The sequence below is a fragment of the Neolamprologus multifasciatus genome, chromosome 7 (assembly GCF_963576455.1).
Source record: "Neolamprologus multifasciatus chromosome 7, fNeoMul1.2, whole genome shotgun sequence".
Classification (NCBI taxonomy): domain Eukaryota; kingdom Metazoa; phylum Chordata; class Actinopteri; order Cichliformes; family Cichlidae; genus Neolamprologus; species Neolamprologus multifasciatus.
The window spans coordinates 41,260,651-41,282,171 of NC_140445.1; the positions used below are offsets into that span (position 1 = coordinate 41,260,651).

Below are 21,521 nucleotides of genomic sequence, written 5' to 3' on the forward strand. Positions count from 1 at the left end.
ACATGCAAGTATTTTTATATACATTTATTTCACTATAAACATGTAAAATAGTGATCTGTATCTTACCTCCTAATGGAGATGTCTCTCATGTAGTGCAGCTTGGAGAAAGTCCCCCCTCCCCAAATGAAAGTCACACCACCTTCAACTCATCATTTTATTGGCCTGGTAGCATTATTTGAAAAAATATAAATAAATAAATAAATATAATGCAAAATGTGAGAGTTTTCAGAAAAAGTGACAATGTGTAGAACAAATTTGAACTTTTGAAATTTTCACTTGTAACATTTTTTACAATTTACTTATTTTTTCACACACACACACACACACACACACACACACACACACACACACACACACACACACACACACACACACACACACACACACACGTGTTACAATTACAGAAAAAAAAAAATAGGCCCCGCTGGTTCAGAAACTTATTCCCGTTAACAAAGCAAGATGAACAGCTCAACTGGTTTTTCACATGCTAGCAAGGGAAGGATCTCAGAGCAGCCCTTTTGCCCTCGGTGTCAGACCACTTCAAAGAACCAGCTTCCCCTGCAGCCTCTTATTTCTGTGACACACAGTTTCACAAACACTCATTGTAAAAACCCCCCATGGTGTTAGGCACTAGGCGTGTGTGTGCGTGTGCATGTGCACGTGAGTGTGTGTGTGTGTGTTTGGGGGTGTGTTTGTGTGACCTCCTGCTCACCAAAGGGTAATCTCCCCCACCCTGTAAATGGCTTAAGCCCTCTAACGGTCTCACCATACACAAGCACAGGTGAGGTCATAAATGGCAAGTAAAACATCCTCACTAAAGAAAGCAGAAACAGAACCTTCACATACGATGTCCCTGTAGTTAAACACTATAGCCTCCCCCACCTTTCAACAGGCTGGGGAGGACAATAGAAACAAAGGAATGTCCTTAATCATATAGTTTGAACCAAGACATACAAATTTAAGTACAATAATGGCAACATTTAACAATTTGACTCTAACGCCAACAGTAAAATATGGTGGTGGTAGTGTGATGGTCTGGGGCTGTTATGCTGCCTCGGGACCTGAAGACTTGCTGTGGTAAATGGAACCATGAATTCTGCCATCTAACAAAACATCCTGAAGAAGAATGTCCGGCCATCTGTTCTTGACCTCAAGCTGACGCGCACTTGCGTTCTGGACAATGATCCAGCCAGTCCACACACACTGGCTTAAGAAGAACAAAATGAAAACTTTGAAGTGACCCAACCAGTTATTAGGTTTAGTACTAACTAATGAAAAAGACAAACACTCTATACCAAGAGTGTTACTTAAAGTGTAAAATGTCTTCCCCCTAATGTCAGATGTTACATTTGAGATGGAAGGAGAGGAATATCCCAGTGGGAGTTTCCCCCCAAAGAGGGACAAAGGACCCGCTAATGATCCTCTACCTAATCACAACCTAATCAGCCAAGGTGTGAAAACGGGTGTGGATCACAATCAGCCAGGGTTTTGGGTGAGCTCATTGTGAAACCTGGCCCCACCCTATCATGCTGAGGTCAGATGGCCCAGGATGTGAGTGGGCATTAAGGTGTCTGGGGAGGGAACTCAAAACTGGATTATAGATGGCAGACAGTTGGTGTCGTAAACCACCGCCTCTGTTCGAAGATGGTCGCTCACAGTGGACATAGATGTCTTCTTTCACTCCTCTTTCAAACCATCTGTTCCCTCTGTCCAAAATGTGAACATTGGCTTCCTCAAAAGAGTGACTTTGAGTCTTGTCCTGTGGAGGTGGCTCTTCTATGTTGTGCCATGCGCTTGTGAAGTGGCTGTTTGGTCTCTCCAATGTAGAGGTCTGGGCATTCCTCGCTGCACTGTACAGCATACACCACGTTGTTAAGTTTGTGTTTAGGAGTTTTGTCTTTCGGGTGAACCAGTTTTTTGTCTGAGTGTGTTGCTGGGTCTGAAGTACACCGGGATGTCATGCTTGGAGAAAACCCTCCTGAGTTTCTCTGATACACCGGCTACATAGGGGATGACAATGTTGTTGCGTCTGTCCTTCTTATCCTCCCTCGCTGGTGTCTGATCTTCTTTTCTGTGCATCTTTGTTGACTTTACAAACGCCCAATTAGGATAGCCGCATGTTTTAAGTGCTTCCTTTACATGTGTGTGTTCCTTCTTTTTCCCTTCAGGCTTAGAGGGAACATTTTCTGCCTGGTGGTGTAGGGTCCTAATTACTCCTAGTTTGTGTTCCAGAGGGTGAAGGGAGTCAAAGAGGAGGTACTGGTCCGTGTGTGTGGGCTTCCGGTAAACTTCGATGTTGAGGTTGCCATTCTCTTCAATGTGCACAGCGCAGTCCAGGAAAGGCAAACAGTCGTCCTTTGTGTCTTCCCTGGTGAACTTGATGTTTTTATCCACAGCGTTAATGTGCGCAGTGAAGGATTCCACTTCTTGTGTTTTGATTTTGACCCAGGTGTCGTCTACATATCTGTACCAGTGGCTGGGTACTCTTCCTTTGAAAGAGCCAAGAGCCTTTCTTTCCACTTCCTTCATGTAAAGGTTGGCTACAATTCACAATGAGCTCACCCGAAACCCTGGCTGATTGTGATCCACACCCGTTTTCACACATTGGCTCATGTGATTAGGTAGAGGATCATCAGGGGGTCCTTTGTCCCTCTTTTGGGGGGAAACTCCCACTGGGTTTAAATCTGGGACTCTCCACCATTTGACCCTTAGAACTGAAGAAGCTTCTTGGATGAGAGGTGAAACGTCTTCAAGCAACTTAAAGAAGTCCAGACGCTTTTCTTTCCAAGCTCCTTAGACTACGATGACCTGGATGACTGAGAACCTTCACAGACACATGAGTTTAAGGGTAAATCTGTGTTGCTGAAAATAATTGCATTAATAAGAATGAGGCATATATACATACAGATGGAGACAACCTAAAATATAATGCCTCTAGGTAAGGCTGTTTCTCTTTTCCTTGGGTCAGTTGCATTTAAGTGTGTCCTCTCTATGTCCAATGTCCTTGCATGCAGCTAAGCTGGTTCTCAGGATATGACCTTGCTGTTGCCTCTATTTCCTATTAAACATCCTGCTCTGAGCTGTGGAGTGCAGGAAACAGGCCACAGATTCAGAGGTGTGAGCTCCTCCTGTCAGTGATAAAATAATCTAAACACCCTGACAAACTGAGCTGCAGTAGGATAAAGAATTTTCAACTGTAACTTCTCCATCTTATTTTAGCCGCTTCCTTTAGAGGAAGCCACAGCAGCTCATCTTCATCCTTCTCACCCCATCCCCTGCATCCACTCCTGTAATGCCAACACTGACATGTCCTCCTTCATTACATTCATAAATCTGCTCTACCTCTTTTTCTCCTGCCTGGCAGTTTCATATTCAACACCCTTTGTCCAGTTCTATGAAATGACATAAAAAATGCATTGTTAGTCTGAAGCATTTAGGTATGCGAATGCCAAGTGAGAGACTGATAAAATCATTCAAAAAGAATTACTTCAAGTTATTGCTGTTAAAAGTGGTTCTACAGGCCACTGCATCATGTGGTGTACTTCATCTTTCACACACTGCGTCTACACCTTGGCTTAGTTTCTGTTAAAAAAAAAAAAAATGCATGAAGAGATATGTCAAGTGTTCATCTCAGGTTATTTCAATAATCTGTGTGAATTGTGAAGGACAGTGATTTTTTTTTTGTTCTGATACATAAAACCTCAGAACTGAAAGATGATGTACTTTTCCACTGTCGCTCTTCTGCATAATTTCGAAACAATCTTATCTCCAGTTCTTTCTCCAAACTGCACAACCTGAGCCATCCCTCTGAAAGAGTCATTTTCCCGGTCGCTTTTGGCACTGCCACCAAATCAGCAGAATCAGAATAGCCTTTATTTGGATAAGTTTGTACACACAAACGAGGAATTTGACTCACCCTTTCACCCATTCCACCCTGCCTGTACTCTCTTCATTTCTCTTGTACACCAGTCATTGCTTTGGATTGTTTACCTCTTCCACCCTCTCTACATCTGTTTCTTGCAAATTAACCTTTCTTCACTCTCACTCTTCTTTACTCTTGATCAGAGTATACCTCCACCTCTCCAGGCTCCCTTCCTAGTCAATGAAAACTCCTGCTGGTCCACATCTGTTTGTTAACCCCATTCCTGATGCAGTCCCATTTGTTACACCAGCGACACACCACACCACTGTCTTGCTGTTCTAGTGCATATCCTGCAGCACCCTCATGCACTTCTTGGTAATTCCTGACTCCTTCAAATCTTCTTCAGTAAATCGTGTGATAAGGTTAGGATATTTAAAAGCAGAATAGGGAAGAACCTTCAGCTTCCTGACTCTTCTTCTGTGGAACCAGCCACCACTTGGGACACAGGAGACAGACATGCTCTCTATTTTTAAGATTAGGCTTAAAGCTTTTGACAAAGCATATAGTTAAGCATATTAGATAGAGCCCTGCCTTAGTTGCTGAAATAGGTCTAGGCTGTTGGGGACTTCCCATGATGCAGTGAGTGTTTCTTCTTCACTCAACAACCCCCTCCCCCTTTATTGTGTTTATACACCTCTCTGCATTTAATTATTAGTTATTACTAATCTCTCTCTCGCTTCCACAGTGTGCCTTTGTCCTGTCTTCCTTCTCCCCAGTCAACTGGCCGCCCCTCCCTGGTTCTGCTGTAGGTTTCTTCCTGTTAAAAGGGAGTTTTTTCTTTCCACTGTTGCAAAAGTTCTTGCTCATAAGGGGTCATTTTCTCAGTATTTCTCTGTATTATTGTATTATTCGACCTTACAATATAAAATGCCTTGAGGCAACTGTTGTCGTGATTTGGCGCTAGTAAAATTTAACTGATCTGAATTCAGATGTCAATGAGAGTTCAAAGGTAAATCCAAGGTGACCGTCTTGAGCTCTTTACTAGTTCTTTGAGGCAATTATGAGCAGTTTCAGTCTTGTGATGTCACACATTATCCTGCTAGAAAACAATTGCTGCCAGTGAGTGCAGTTGCCATCATAGCAAGAAACAGATGGCAATGATGTGAGTCACATGCTATGGCATTTAGCAGTCACCAAACCTAAATACAACTGAATGCCTACAAGAAATTTATAAGTCCATCCTAGACTGGCAGTCCTACCTCTGACCTGGTTTCAACTAGTACAGCGTGCAGCTCCTTCATGTTCCTAGTTGGGACAAACCAGCCAAGCATTCTCCACCACCCTCAACATTTCCAACCCTCTAGTACAGTTTCACAGGGATGAAGAGTCAATGCAAAGGAGCAATTTAAGCTATGTTGGGACCATGTCTAGGCCCTCCACATTCCTCATATACTTTCCAAAAAGTTGATTCTGTTCATCTGGACGTAGCGTTTTCAGTGGGAGAAACATTTCATCCTTCATCCAAGTGACTTCTTCAGTCTCAGCTGACTGCAGGTTTCCCCAACCTTATATAGAGTACATTTGCAGATGAGCAGAATAAACCTTTGGGGATTTTCTTACCTGGATAATAGAGCACGCATCAAGATACTTTAGGGTTTTTCTTTTTTCTTTTAACCTTTAATACCCTATGGGCTTTCTGGGGTTCCTGCTTGAAAACATCATGCCCAAAATGAATTTAATATTTCTCTAAAATTATAAACTCCATTTTCACAAAAAAATAAATAAAATCAAAAAACCTATCTTGGTATCAAAGCTAACACATGTGAGAAATAATCATGTAAGCATCACAGCAGATCCAATTGTGTCAAAATAACTGAGGATGGAACACTGAAAAATATGAAAAATTCTTTTCCTGGACTAATGTTTTTTTGGGTTTTTTTTTAGCCTTTATAGCATATAAACCCTTTGAAAATATGCTGGAGTAGACCAAAAACTGAATGAATCAACATATAAACATTACCCATGGAAAGAACAATGCTGCTGAAGTGACACAGAGCAAAGCTACACGGGTTTAATCAGAGGCTAAGGTAAGCATAGGAACAATTTGGCATGATCTGTGAAAGTTGAAAATTTTGTTGAACAGCATAACTTAGGTCATTTTTGTAAAACAAAAAAAGCAGACACCCCACTGTACACAATGGTAGACCGGGTGCATAATGCATCTGTGGATAAACAAACGAATAAGGTAGAAAAGAGTGATTTATGGCCTAAAACTACTCTTGAAGCTGGGAGAGGGAGCGATGCAGGAAATGTGTTTTTATCTGAGTTTTTTTTTTTTTTTGGAAGCCAGACAGAAAAGGTAAGATTAAAAAAATATTAGCATAAATTCTAACGTGAAGCATAATTTTGGTCTTCTTTTGCTTCTTTTTCCAGTGAATTTTGGTTGGAGCGTGATAAAACTTGTGGTTTTGAAATATCCGTGAAGACTGTGCTTTCAGCAGAGACATTGTTTGTCCGTGTAGATCCGTGTAAATATTACTGGGTGAATGTGGGAATCCGCACTTTGTGTTGACATCTTTTCGCAGAATCTGTCTACCTGTTGTTGATTGTTTGTTGTTTTAGATGTGTTTGGTGGTCATAAAAATGGTTTTGTGAGATTCTGCCATTTCTCTGGATACCAGTTGCTACTATGTTAAGTCTATAGTTAAATCACAGACCTGGCGGCACAGCCCATGAACCCCCAGGGACAAAGGGGCTCAACAGATTATTTAATCAGCTATCTGTTAATCAAAAGTAAGTAAGTAAGTCAGTTCTTCCTGCTCTGGCTGCAAAAACAGGAATCAAGCATTTGCAACAACCGGCTATGACTCTTTCATGTCGCTGTGGAAGAACTGTGGCCCACTTTTCTTTGCAGAATTGTTTTCATTCAACCACAAACACGAGTAACAAAAGTTTCAGGAAAATGGTCAGTCTGGAAATAAAAAAAGACTTGTTATCATGATAATAACTCTAGACATAACCACGCAGCCCTCATTAGGCCATTACCAATATAGATTAAATCACTAAAATCAGAAGCTAATCAGATATGAAACGAAATAGAAAATTTCTAACCTCTGAAACTTTCAACATAACCTCTTCTTCTCTTATTATATTTTTCTGTTTTTTTAAAACCAATGTTTATACACATGACAAAACATACCCCAGTGCTAAAGGTAGAACAAAAGTAAGATAATATCTGTACATTTTGTTTTGGGATTATGGAGTCGTGCAGTCTAGAACTGATAACGTCTGATATTTATACCAATGAACTGAGCCAATGTAGTGCTCCATTCAGGCAAATTCTTGTTATATTCTGTATTCCAGCCTGACTTGTTAGTATATGTGGAAACTTCTAACTGCTGCCTATTTAAAATTTTGAAGTGTAACAGGTCAGTGCAGGCCCTTTGACATAAATTACCGACTTTGAATAAAAGGGGAAGATGAAACTTGCTGATGGAAAAGTGACTTTATAAAAATACTAAATTACAACAGAACAAAAGCACTTCAAATTTTAGCTTACAGTCACTTTCGGCTTACTTTGGTTTTAAATGTAAATTAAATATGGATCACAAAGATCAAGCTAAAGTACTGTGGGATTTCTTGTTTGAAGTCAGCTCACCTGTTCCACACAGTGATGTTGGAGATCTGTAGAGCAGGTGTGCTTGCATGAAAACGGGTAAGGTCTGACAGAACTGGAGAGCTCATAAATCGAGGTCTGGGACGCCGAAAAGATCCCATTATGGAAGCTGGCTGCTGTAGAGAGAGGGAAGCGCAGCTGAATAATCAGTGTACTAAAACACAGTTTCATCATTTTAGAAATATACAAAACTGATCTCCTTGGAGACAGGCGTGAATCTGAGATTAAAACATTCAAAGGTGATGAGTGCATTTAGCTGTGGTTGAGTTGCACAGTAATACTTGTATATAGAACTGGAAGATTGCATTGTGACTTTGGTAGCATGCAAAGGAGGAAGAAGGTGAAAGGTGCTGCAGCTAAACACCACATTTCTTTGAGGTTCTGAAAGTGGGGAACTTGCATGATGGATGATCAAATAAGATTAGGCTAACCAGGATATTTTGATAATTAGGGATGGGTATCGAAAACCGGTTCTTATTGAGAACCGGTTCCCACTGTTTCAATTCCTTGGAATTGTTTGCCATTTTTGCAAACGATTCCCTTATCGATTCCAGACGCCCCTAATGATGTCACCACGTTGCGGAGCATCATTTACCTGGCAGGAAACATGGTGCCTAACGCTCAAAAGTTTGGTTATACTTTACGAGAACAGATGACAACAGGGCAACTTGCAATACTTGCAAAGTAGATATTTCATTTAAGGGAGGAAACACTACGAATATGCAAAAGCATTTGCTCACAAAACACACAATGACCTTAAATGAATGTCGTGATTTTAATTCCGCTCCGGACTCGTGAATCTCAACCCAGCAGCAGCGGTAACGTTTGCACGTCCTCTCCCGTTAATGCGGCAGGTAAATAATCAACTAACAGTGCATATTATGTTAGCGCGATCTGCCTTATTACAAAACCTGCCATTACTGTGCATTTAGGTGACCATGATGAGAGAGACAGACAGAGTCTGGCTGGCTCAGATGCTGGCAGTTGTCGCTGCAGTCTACCTTTCAGGCCAGGATAGACGAATGTCACCGAGCAGTGACTAAGTTTGTGGTAAAAGGCTTGCACCCATTTGCCACAGCAGATGCCCCCGATTTTCAGTAAGTGAATGTGTTTAATTGTAGGCAGGGAGATTACTGGATATTCTTGTATAAGTGCTACAGAATAATTTATGTTATACTTTGTTATTGCTACAGAAGAATATTTATTTTATTAATATTTTACATTTACAATGTTTTTTTTTTCCTGGGGACCCCGTGACACCCCACGGAAGAGCTGTAGGCTGGATCTCTTAAGATCTTACTGTTGGGTTTGTAAGGCCATGTTACTCCTACATCTTGTTCAAAGAGAAGATATAAAACAAAGTTCTAAGCTAATCGACCTTAGTGTTCTCCTTTTTTAAAAAGAATCGATAAGAGAATCAATAAAGAATCGAAAATGGAATCGGAATCGTGAAAATCTTATCAATACCCATCCCTATTGATAATGTATTATTATGTTGATCTTGATTCTTTCAAGTTACATACAGGGAATACTCCCCTGTTCTAGGCTGCTTTAACTTCTGTTGATAGCTGATGCAGCAAAGCAGCTTTAGCTGCATCGGATTTATTTAGAACCAGAGAGACAGACTTCTATCAACCCACAGCTTCCTGTGCAAAGATACAAGATCAGCCTCTCTCTATAAAATGCAGATCTCCAGGTACTCTGCTTTCCAAAAACTACACAGACTTTCTTTCATTGGATGTAGTCCTTTTTTGTTGGTGACATGTCTCTCGTTCTGTACAATTTTCCACACATTGTACAAATCAGTTTCTTGTGCTATGACTCATAGTGCTTCTTTTTTGGCCTTAAATATGACCCCAAAATGAGCCTCTTGTGATTCACAATTAAAAATTAATTAACAATTAATTAACATGATGACCAAGAACCAGTCTGCAACTATTGACCTACACTGCAGGTACATGAGTAAGGAACCAATGCAACAGGAAACACCTGGGCATTTAACCTGTCAGTTCTTTGAAACTGGGCGCAATAAACACAATTATTTATCAGAACAGTAAAAGGCATGACAACAATTCATCTAGTTATATGAATAATTCAATTATTTAAAAAATGCTACACAAATATTTTGGTTTGAGGATTCATTTAACGCGCAGCTCTATAACACGCTGATGTTCTAAACGATGGCAACACAAGCAATTCACCCAGATTTGCAAGTAAGAACAGACCTGCAATAGAACTGTAAAACTGTATTGAGGAGCAACATGTAAATAAAAAGTCTGACAACAGTTTTTCAACAAAAACACTGACAACTAAACATCTAAAAGATCCTTCACAGTTCTGAAGAAAAACTAAAATCTGAAATCTTGGAAATCAAAATTAATTTCTACCATGTTTATGGGGAGACAAAAGCATGAAATGGAGAGAAAAGAAGCATACCACATCATCTGTCAAAAATGGTGGAGACAATGTTGACACTGGCATGTATAGCTGCCAAGAGAATTACTGACCTAAAGCGTAGTGCAAAAGCAACCCAAGAGTTTCTCAGAACAGTGACTTGAGTTACTCTTGAGAAAAAAAAGTACCTGGTACTACCACCTAATGGAAATCCCTAAACAGCTGCAGCTATTTAATATTTTAGTAATCGACAGTGTCATCAGTGCTGCTCTTGTGTTATCATTCTTTTAGTTCAAAAACTGGAGGCTGCATTGTCCTAATGTTGTCATATATTTTAGTCACAAGCCGCTCCGTGATATGTCTCAGGTCTTTTTTTAGTGGAAAATGCACTTGCATTAGTTGTGCATTAAAACGAAACATCGAAACAAAAAAAAAAAAAAAAATGCAGTAAAAATGAGTTCTGTCAGCGTTAATCTCGTTAAAATGACATTAAAGCCATAACAGCATTAACGTGGCAAATCTCCGTTAGCGAGTTACCACGGATCGCCCGTGCGTGGGGCTGCACGGCGTCAACGTGCTAACGTGCTAACAAGCTAACCGCGTTTAGGTATGCCGCGTTAATGCTGTTATGGCGTTAACGTCATTTTAACGAGATTAACGCTGACAGCACTAGTAAAACTGTATTATAATTTCCAGTGTGAAATTATAATAAATCATGATAAATCATTGCTGTAGCTACTGTGTGGGATGGAGCACTATTGCAAATCCTTCATCCCTACAGCAGTCAGACTGCACAACTCCCACACACGGAATATCAAAACACTGTACATATAAATATATATATTATATATATCTGTTTATCTTTTGGTAACCTTTTTGGCTTTTTTTGTTTGTTTTTTAAAATTGATTTAAATTTCCTATTTATTTTTCTAATATGTGTCCATTTCACTTTTTTCTTCCTGAACCTTACTGTACTCCTAACAAGTGACTTTCCCCAGTGAGGGACAGATAAAGTCAATGTCTAAAACTCCCTTTTCAGTTACTGAAGGCAGAGAGACTCACAAATAAGGAGCAACTGAGCATGGTAGTAGTGAAGGCCTCATTTCAAAGGTCTCAAGGAAAGAAATGCCACATTTGATGATCGGGCGCTTACTTTTAAAATCTTGTTTTGTCCTCTGAAAATCGAGGACTACAGTTCAACTTTACTTCCATAGTGCCAAATCACAACAACAGTCTACAACTCCTCTGCAGTTGATGCAATACTTTTGGTTTAACTCTTTGAAATGACGTTGAAACTCTGCACTTCAGTCTTCACTGTTTGATCTAAAATCCGCTGTGGTGGTACAGAGGCAACATCACAAAAACTCTATGACTGTCCCAATACTTAATAATACTAAAATTAACAGTCCATCACTTGTTTTATTTTAACATCAAATTTGAGAAAAACAAACAAACACATTAACAGAAAGAAAAAGTGTAAACATTTCCCACATGTGTCTGAAACATAACTGTTTTCTTTGAAATGAAGTCAGTTAATAATTATTCTGCAAAGGAATCGGTTTCTTTCCCTTCTAAAATCAACACAACTATACTTTTACTTTTGTAAATATGGCTGTCACGTGTAATCACACTTACACACCCAGGAAATGAAAAATATAGCTTTCCCCAAACGCGAGCTAGTTTCATAGTTGTGTTCAGCGAAAGAGTAATCGAAAGACAGAGCAGCAAGGGTTATGGTTATAAATACACAGGCAAGCAAAGGACTTATCTCTAACCTTTGGTCAATAAAAATTAAAATTACCCAGAAAAGTTTGGGTTTTGGTATCAGTCTGGTGTCTGTGTATTAATCTCTATCACCATGTGAGAAATGATTTAGAACTGGTTGCGTCACCACTGGCAGCAAGAACTGAAATGAATCATGTGTGATAACTGGCAATGAGTCTTTCACATTATTCATTATTGGCCTACTCTTCCTTTGAGTTTTAATTCAGCCATATTGGACAGTTTTGAGCAGGAAAACCACAATAAATCTCTTCTCTGTGGCAGGTTAGGTTAAAGCAACAGCAGTGACACAAACAAGAGTCGCTCACACTGATGATTGTTACATTTATTTTTGAAATGCCCACTAGTGACACAAGACAGCTACATGTAAGCATGGGTCTGTAAATCTTTGCATATAAACAATGATCTAACGAATGCACAAACATACCAGGCACTGGTTAATGACATGCAGTGCTGTAAAACAAACCTAATGTCAGTGTGGTTAACGATCCATCACAATTCACTGCGAACAACAAATATGTCCTTGACCTTGATTACATTTTGGGTGGAGACACATTAGATGATCAGTGTGTGTAAATTTGATTAACCTCTGACCAATACTGTAAGAGGAATAGTGATTGTTTTCAATTGTGAATGAAAGGACGAAAGACAGCAACAAACAATGTTGCCATCTTTCATCCTCTCCTGTGGTAACTGTCATATCCCCTATTTATTTTCTACTCAATTGCTACTACCATGCTTTCTACTTGTATGTTAGAAAATATGGTCGTTCTTTCACTACTCATTAGACTGACTTTCCCCAACCAAACACACTTAAGCTTACAATGTAACATGCATCTCTTACCCAGTAATCTGACATTAAATGAAATACACTACAGTTATCAATGAACACTTGCTTTAAACATGGAAATTATAAAAATTGTATTCAACGGCGACAGTTAGACAAATTGAACAGCAAGTAAATAACTAACTAAACATAACAAATGTTAGAGAAATCTGCTTATGTCTCATTCAAATATAGCTCATTTGGATGAAACATGGATTTTTATATCACCAAATACTAGGGCTGTGCGATATGACCAAAATCTCATATCCCGATATAATAATTCTATCGTCCCGATAACGATATAAATCACAAAAATGTAACATTTTCTGTAAATTCTGTGAATCTCGGGCAGCTCGACTTGCAGGAAGTGTTTCCAGCTGCGCGTCATGTAGCTGGAGTCGAGTGTTTTAACTGATGCATGAAACGATACATTTTTAGACATAAGTTGTAACAGCCGCCGTTTTCTTTGTGAGTATTTATTACACAGCGTGCTGCGGGGAAAAGCCTGTTCTAACGTTTGAGTCTAAGGTTTATTTTTTAGCACCTGACGGCTCTTTTTTAACTTCTCATCCGTAAATAATCTGCTCTTTCCCGTGATTCAGTTTATTTTGAAAAGTCTCAACAGGATCTTGAGCTTTATTGCGAAAGGTTTATGTGGCACATAAACAAGCGGACACGCGATGCTGTTACCGTCGTTGTTGCTAATGACAACGCATAAAAACAGGCGCTTGTATGTCCCTAGTGTGGTTATATTAAATAAAAGAGAAAGAGAGAACTTTAAGAAATTAATATAGCCACTACAGTGACCATCAAAACGATGAAAAAAATATTGCCGTAAACAGCTTATTTTGCGACACCACGAAACAAACGATAGCGTAAAATGAAACGATAGACGTTTTTATATTGTCATCCGATATATATCGTTATATCGAACAGCCCTACCAAATACCTTAATGTCTCATCTCACCCAGGTAATAACAGGTCATTATAATGCCAAAACAAGTTTGGGGTTGGATTAAGGATTAGGGACACTTTTAAGGAGATTCACAGCAGTTTTCTACTCTACCTGAGCACTTAAAGAACTTTTTACAACTTGCCTCAGTAACCCATTCACACAACTATGCTTTCTTTTCTCTAAGTGCTTTCTATCTAACATTCACACACATTCATAATCTGAAGCGCCTTGAGGTGACTTTTGTTGTGATTTGGCGCTATATAAATAAAATTGAATTGATGGATGCATCAGAGCACAACTTAGGGTTCAGTATCTTGCCCAAGGATGATTTGGTGTAGCCGGGGATTAAAACAGCCTTCTGATAAGATGACCTGCTCTACCTCCTGAGCTGTATCCCAAATACTCAACGTTTGACATGTTTGACCAAAAGAAGAACCAAATGGATAACAGCTTATCATCCAGTTACATGTGGGAGAGTGCGACGACATTCCAAATGCTTCGAAAAGGTGTGTGCCAGGGACCGCAGGTTGTGTGTGAGAGTGAGACCATCTGTGCACCGTTCACCACATGTGGTGTTAAAAGGATTTGTTGGCATTAACACACACGTGTGCATGCATACACACGCACGCACGCAGAAGAATTAAAAAGCTGTTCAGTACAACTTGAGCTGTGCTGAATGTCTCTAAACATGTGTTACCCACAGTCAAAATCAACAAGCGTCTATATTTGACGACATGATTCACTCAGGAAGAAATCTGCTGGGTGTCACTGTGTGCATAACTATCACCATGACAATCCATCTGGTACACACCAAAAATCAACCAAAAGGTCAACCCACCTCTACTTCACCAAACCTTCCATCAGATGCTTCCCCGCCGTTACATCTTATCAGTCTGTGATGTTGAGTGTAACTTGCATCATCCAACTTCAATGAACAAAACATGCCATAGACTCGGATGGTATCAAGATATTTTTATCTACACAAACCACCACATGTCAACAGAAGTCAGCTTTGCCTAATGGAACAGGCAACATAGTGAAGAAAAGTGGAAACTCCAAACATTAGTGACAATGCTACTGAAAAAAGAAATATGCCTCCGTCCATGCATTTTGAGTTTAGTGTTCTTTAAAGTAAACCAGCTGACACTGCAAACTCAATTAGGTTGAAGTAAAGATCATTAATAGTTCATTTAAAATAGGCTTTTACAATAACACCAAATCATAAGCTTGTTATTTATGTAAATAAATATCAGAGTCATGGTTCAGAGATATTTGTACAACCAACAGTTAACAACAAATACATTTCACCAGAAGAGTTACTGAAGATGCAGTTTAGCTGAATTGGAAGCAATTTTAGGACACAGTTTTGCCAGGTGCATGTGGCTTTTGATACATCTGGGTAGACTAACTTGCTGTTTCCAGTCTCAATGCAAAGATAACCAAGTGTTCATTACAAAAACAAACAAAGACATACCAAAATCCTGAAAATATAATGGTACTTATTCTTCTGCTGACCTACAGTGAAAGAATAGCAGTCAGTTTTCTTGGGCTTGTGTATTTGTGTGCAAGAGTTGATTTGTGCTAGCATGACGACTAATCCTATAACAGAAGCCCTGTCATGAGAAAGTACTCAGACTAATGCAATTACAAATCCTGAGAGTCAGAGAGAAAGAAATAGGCATGCTTGAGCCCACAAGACAACGTATATTAGTTAATTATCCAGCCAGAAGCTTGTTGATGGCTACCGAAAGCATCTTACGTGCAATGTTCTAAGGGACAAAAATAAACCAAATATTAGTAAGAAATTCCAAAATACATTCACATTTGTGCACAAAATTATTGATTTTTAAAGTCATTAAAGATGTCAACCTTTAGGGAAGACTGTGCTGTATCATATTGTCATAATATCTGCAATAAACAGCTATACATTTTTACATGATATAAAAAATGTTAGCAATAACTAAAGCAAGATGACAAGCTAAAGTGTTAAATTTTCAAGGGAAAACAGTACCTAGGGTTTTTTGTGTGTAACTTGCACAGTGTCATTAAATATAAGGTGTATCACTACCTTTCCAGTCAAATGCTGCTGCCAACACCTTGTTTCAGTAAATTCACACTTCACATTAGGAAATGGGCTATCATTGACAGTAGCTCATGAAAACAAAAGGATGGAAAAGGCTCCTAATTTACTTACACTTGTCTGCAAGCTGCCTGCATTTATAAAACCTTAACAAACTTTCTTCCCTATTTTCTGTTACCACAAACCATGTTAAAGTTTAAACTAATATCACCCAACCCTACTCTTTGGGCTATGAAGCCAAAACCCAGGGATCCTTTAATAAATCACACTACACCAACCTCTGTCCAAGTCTAATTTAGCTAGATGACCTATATTTTTGAGACACGAAGTTCATCTGTGTAGATCTAGAAATCTATCATTGTGCAGGTTTTTTTTTTTTATCATTAGCCTGCATAGTTACACTGGGGAATTGAGTATGTTCCACTGAAATACCTTTTTTCTAAATAAAATTCAATCATTTCCTAGTCAACTTCTTACAGTCTGCCCTTCACACAATCATCACCCGTCTTGGCTTAATGTGAATCATCTCAACAGGTCTTAGGTGTTCCCACATTTTCTTTAACCATTAGTCTTTCCAGATTTTCTACATGTAGTGAACATGGAAGCAGATCGAAAACAAATGTTGAAAGTCACACTGATTATGCACATACAGTTCTGGTCAGAATTTTATGTACACTCATCATGGGCATGAATGCCATGGTAATTTTGGGTTGGCTCCCTTAGACTTTGCCATTGTTCTAAGAATTGGTCAGTCCAATGAGTGCCAAGAGAAATCACCAGTTGTACTGGACATGATCACTAGCCAGAATTTAATATGGCTCTGCCTCGTCAACTTAAAAGCCATCTTAGAATCTTCAGCACCACTTGTTAAAAGATTTAAGTAAGTGTATGTAAATATATCTATATTTTTCAGAATACTTTATTAATCCTGAAGGAAATTATGTGAATTATTGAGCCTGTATCCATACTTTTGACACTGTGTTGACTTCTAAAAAACTTCTAAAATCTAAAAGAAATTAAAAATTGTGCACCCAAATTTTGTTTTTTAAAGTAATTAAGGATGTATAATGTACTAACATTTCACTCTAGAAAAAGTACGGTTGAAGGAAACCATTAACCTGACACTCTTACCCAGGATGAATGCATTTAAACTTCTGACCACAACTGTACCACCAATGTCAACATTGTAGAGGGAGCAGCAGTTTCTCCCAGCAGAACTATGCACTCTGTTATGCATCTGAGGGTGACTCCAGGAATGTGACAAATAGCCAAAGTGTAAACCTAGATTTCAAATTCCCCGGATACCAGTCCATCCACGGGATAGAGCCCTCTGCATTGAGGAAGTCCCAGGGTTAACATATGGATGATCTAACAGTTTAGTGTTTACTACTTTGTGGTATAAGGATGTCACCAGAACCAATACTTACAGAACCTTTGATACCTAAATTCTGAAGATGCAATGGTACGTTTTTGGGTTTTTTGCACTAAAGGCAGCATAAGTACTGAGTAGGTACTTAAGATACTAATTTATACTAACAATTAGTGATAATTGTTAATTATTAATTCAATAAATTTGATTATTATGCTTTTGCAATAGTAATGACACCGTCGGTACCAACTTCGCCTCCTCCATCTGACACATAACAAAGGGACTGCTGCAGATTTTCAGGCAGCCCCTCCCATCACCAGCAGCTGAAGACGTGAACACTAACTCACCAAACCTACACTAACACTAAACCACCATCTTGAAGAGTGTAAAAGTTTGAGGTCAGTAAAGTTCTTGTTTCAACAACAATTAATAATTAAACAGTTATCATAAATGTTAATCTGGCTGGCACCCACATTCATGTTACCAATTTTACTATTATTAGCCATCAGTTAAGTTATCATTAACTTAGCAGCTGTGGCTAATAATAATTTAATTCATTCCAACTTTATTTTATTTACATAGTGCCACATCACACACTACAATAATATGGAGAAACCCCAACAATCAAACGCCCCCCCTAAGAGCAAGAACTTAGTGACAGTGTCACCTGCTGTGACCGACAAGGGGTGAGTGTAGGAAGAGAGAAGACACACAGTGGAAGAGAGCAAGATATTAATAGCAACTAATTATTAAGTGAGTGATGTATAAACACAAAGGTGAGTAAAAACATGTGACTGAAGGAGGAACAGCCCCCAGCAGCCTAGGCCTATTGCAGTGTAACTAAGGCCGGGTTCAGGGTCACCTGATCCATCCCCAGCTATATGCATTTTCAACAAGGAAAGTTTAAGCCTAATGTTAAAATAGAGGTAACCTGTCACTGAATCAAAGCTGCGAGCTGGTTCCACCGAAGAGAGGCCTGAAAGCTGAAGGCACGGCCTTCTATACTGCTTTAAAATATCTTAGGAACAACAAGTAAGCCTGCAGTCTGAGAGCAAAGTGCTCTACTGGGGAGATATGGTACTATGTCTTTGAGATAAGATTGGTCCTGGTTATTCAGACCTTGTATGTAAGGAGTAGGAGTTTCAATTTGAATCTGGAGCCAATGAAGAGACGCCAATATATAACGTTAATGTTGGAGCTAGACAGAAAAACATTATCACTCCTTCCCATCTGTAACATAAATACAGTTTTAACTTAGCAGAGTAACATTTATTTGTGTCAAAAATCTGTTACAGATCTCTTAAACTCTTTAACTGAAGCTGCACAACATCTGCCAGTAGATAGAAATAAGCAGTGGCAGTCTACCACCTCTGATCAGCAATGAAATATCACACCAAGTTATCAGAAGCACAGAAAATAAAGCTTTGTGTAGTATATTAAAGGGCAACCAAGTTTGTTTTGTGATGTGTCTTCCTTCCCCCCCCCCCCAATTTGGGAAAACTATCTGATTAACTATGAGATAATTCTCTTGCTCTAATTCTAAAAGTGTTCTATTATATATACAAATAAATACACCGTATGGAACTTGTTCACTTTTAGAGTGGCCAATTGGCTTTGCTCATAATGTGTAAAAGTTATTGAGCCAGTGCTCCAGTTGTAAATAAAACAGGTAAATTAACTTCATCTAAGTAAGCTACATGTTCCACTTTTTACAGACATAACAAGGCAGCCTTTGTAGATACAGTTTGAGGGAATTCCCCCAACTACATGCAGTGAATGTGGAAGTATATTGCACCAATACCGAGAGAAGAACTACGTACCTGCCTGATATCACAGATGTTCTTAGACAGGTAAAACAATCCAATTGAGAACCTTTGGGGATGGATGGCAAGGGAAGTTTATAAAAATGGACAACAGTTCCGGACAGTAGATGCCCTTCTTGCGGCTGTCTTCACCACTTGGAGAAATGTTCCCACTCACCTCATAGAAACACTTGCATCAAGCACACCGCAACAAATATTTAAAATTATCAACAATAACGGTGGAGCTACTCATTTCTGAGTTCATTTTTGGAACTTTGATTTCTGTTTTGTGGGGGTTTACGGGGGTTTTTTTGGAGGTGTGGTCCTAAACATTTGATCAGCTGTAAAACAGTCGGTTTCAGTTTAAGCGTTGTTTTCAATAAATTGCATGCCCCAAAAATGTTTTGTCTCACTCCCATTTCTTCTTGTTACATGTTGAAACTCTACTTGGAACCTTGTTAAGATCCAAACATGCCAAATATAATTTTTTGCCATTTTTCAAGTGGTCTTAAATATTTGATTGAGACTGTATAACAGCAATGGGGGTCATTTTGAACCTATTGCATTTTAAATGTCACATAACTTAAATTAAAACACCATTATCTCTTATAACTTTTCCTAAAATGATTTTATTCATCATATAGCAAATTTTGGGGTTTGAGGGATAAAAAGGAAAACAAAAACAAAAAACCTTAATACTTATAACCCCCAATGATTTCATTTTGACCATATAGAAATTAATGCAAACAACAGCTGTGGACAGATTGTCTAGAACAGGGGTCCCCAATCCCAGTCCACGAGGGCCGGTGTCCCTGCAGGTTTTAGATGTGTCCTTGATCCATCACAGCTGATTTAAATGGATAAATTACCTTCTCAACATGTCCTGAAGTTCTCCAGAGGCCTGGTAATGAACTAATTATGTGATTCAGGTGTGTTGACCGAGGGTGAGATCTAAAATCTGCAGGGACACCGGCCCTCGCGGACTGGGATTGGGGACCCCTGGTCTAGAAACACAAGTCTAATATGAGGGCTACTAGTCCAGAGTATGGAGTACCAATCCAAGAAAAGAGAGCAAAGAGTTAAATGCAGAGCAGATTTAACTATTTGGTTTCAGGCTTGATGAATTGCAGGGATGTAGACTGAAGCTTAATTTATGTTACTATGATTGCTGTACTTTACAATACTTCATTAAATTGAGTTTCTTATTCTTTAAAAGTTAACTGTGAGGTCAATTTTAAAATACAGGTGCTGGTCATATAATTAGAATATCATCAAAAAGTTGATGTATTTCACTAATTCCATTCAAAAAGTGAAACTTGTATAATGTATACAATTATTCCACACAGACTGATATATTACAAGTGTCCAAGTAAATTAGTAGAGAGGCGAGGGGAAGGAAAAGATGTGGTCGAAGAGAGGAGAGGCACAGAATCCACATTGCTTGGGGTCCAGTGTAAAGTTTCCACAGCCAGTGGTGGTTTTGGGTGTCATCTGCTGGTGTTGCTCCACTGTGTTTTCTGAGGTCCAAGGTCAACACAGCCGTATACCAGGAAGTTTTAGAGCACTTCGTGCTGCTGACCAGCTTTATGAAGATGCACACAGTGCCAAAGCTACCAGTAGCTGGTTTAAGGACCATGATAGATGGTTGCTCTCATGGTGTCATGAGAGCAACCTGGACTCTCATGACACCTGAGCAGTGCCACAGACTGATCAAATCCATGTCATGCTGCACTGGTGCAGTAATTCAGGCAAAAGGAGCCCTGACTAAGTATTGAGTGCTGTACATGCTCATACTTTTCATGTTCATACTTTACAGATAGCCAAGATTTCTAAAAATCCTTTCTTTGTATTGGTCTTAAGTAATATTCTACTTTTTCTTAGATTATACACCCCTACTAGAGCACTAAGATCATCTTCCCAGTCACTCTTGGTACTCCCGAGATCCCGGCTGAAGACTAGAGGTGACCGCGCGTTTGCCTTGGCTGCACCTAATTTATGGAATAACCTCCCCATCGCTATACGCAAGTCTGATTCCATCCATTCCTTCAAATCGCGGTTAAAACCCCACTTATTTAGCCTCGCCTTTTCTACCAGTTAACGCCTGCTTGTCAGTTAGCTTAATGCTTATTCTTATCTTCGGCTTATTCTTAATTACTTTTAATCATTTTTAATTTTTTTGACTGTTTTATCCTTTACACTTAGTTTCCTTTTATGCTTTATATGCAATTCTTTTGCTTTTGTGTTTTAATGCCATTCAACCTGCTAGCATGTTTTGGTACCTTGCCATAGCCCTCATCCTTCCCTGTTACTTCATCCTACTCTCTTGCATGTTAAGCACTTTGGTACACCACTGTTTTTTAAATGTGCTATATAAATAAAGTTTGTTGTTGTTGTTTTCTGAGATACTGAATTTGGGGTTTTCATTAGTTGTCAGTTTTAATCATCAAACTTAAAAGAAATAAACACTTAAAATATATCAGTCTGTGTGGAATGAATGTATACATTATACAAGTTTCACTTTTTGATATTCTAATTCTATGACCAGCACCTGTACAGGCAAAGACCTGTTCAATGTTTCACAGTGAGTGCTCTTTTTATATAGTAGGGTAACCAATATCCAAAATTAACTTTTCATTGATCATCTTCTCCTAAAATAGTTACATTATTCAGGTGTGTAAACTATTGTGTTGTTTGTTGAACTCTATTGATTCTAATAATAATAATAATTCTAATAAAATAACAATTTTTAAAAAATCAGTATATCAAAATAAAACA

General features: G+C 38.9%; 1 protein-coding gene and 1 long non-coding RNA gene across 4 annotated transcripts in view; one reads left to right on the forward strand and one right to left on the reverse strand.

Moving 5' to 3' along the window:
* LOC146514937 (proline-rich protein 5-like) overlaps positions 1–21,521 on the reverse strand; it is a 40,483-nt gene that overhangs the window by 17,199 nt on the left and 1,763 nt on the right. The window contains exon 2 of one of the 3 annotated variants that reach the window (XM_085167441.1): positions 7,521–7,651. The exons of 1 other annotated variant lie outside the window; for it this stretch is intronic. In XM_085167441.1, the coding sequence (XP_085023567.1) occupies positions 7,521–7,639 (119 nt within the window). In that variant the 5' untranslated portion in view covers positions 7,640–7,651. Of the gene's footprint in view, positions 1–7,520; positions 7,655–21,521 lie in introns of all 3 variants that reach the window. One more of the 3 variants, XM_085167440.1, reaches the window with a different exon arrangement.
* Positions 12,387–21,521, forward strand: part of LOC146514938 (uncharacterized) — a 170,211-nt gene continuing 161,076 nt past the window's right edge. The window contains exon 1 of the long non-coding RNA XR_014875207.1: positions 12,387–13,068. This is a non-coding gene — a long non-coding RNA (uncharacterized LOC146514938). The remainder of the gene's footprint in view (positions 13,069–21,521) is intronic.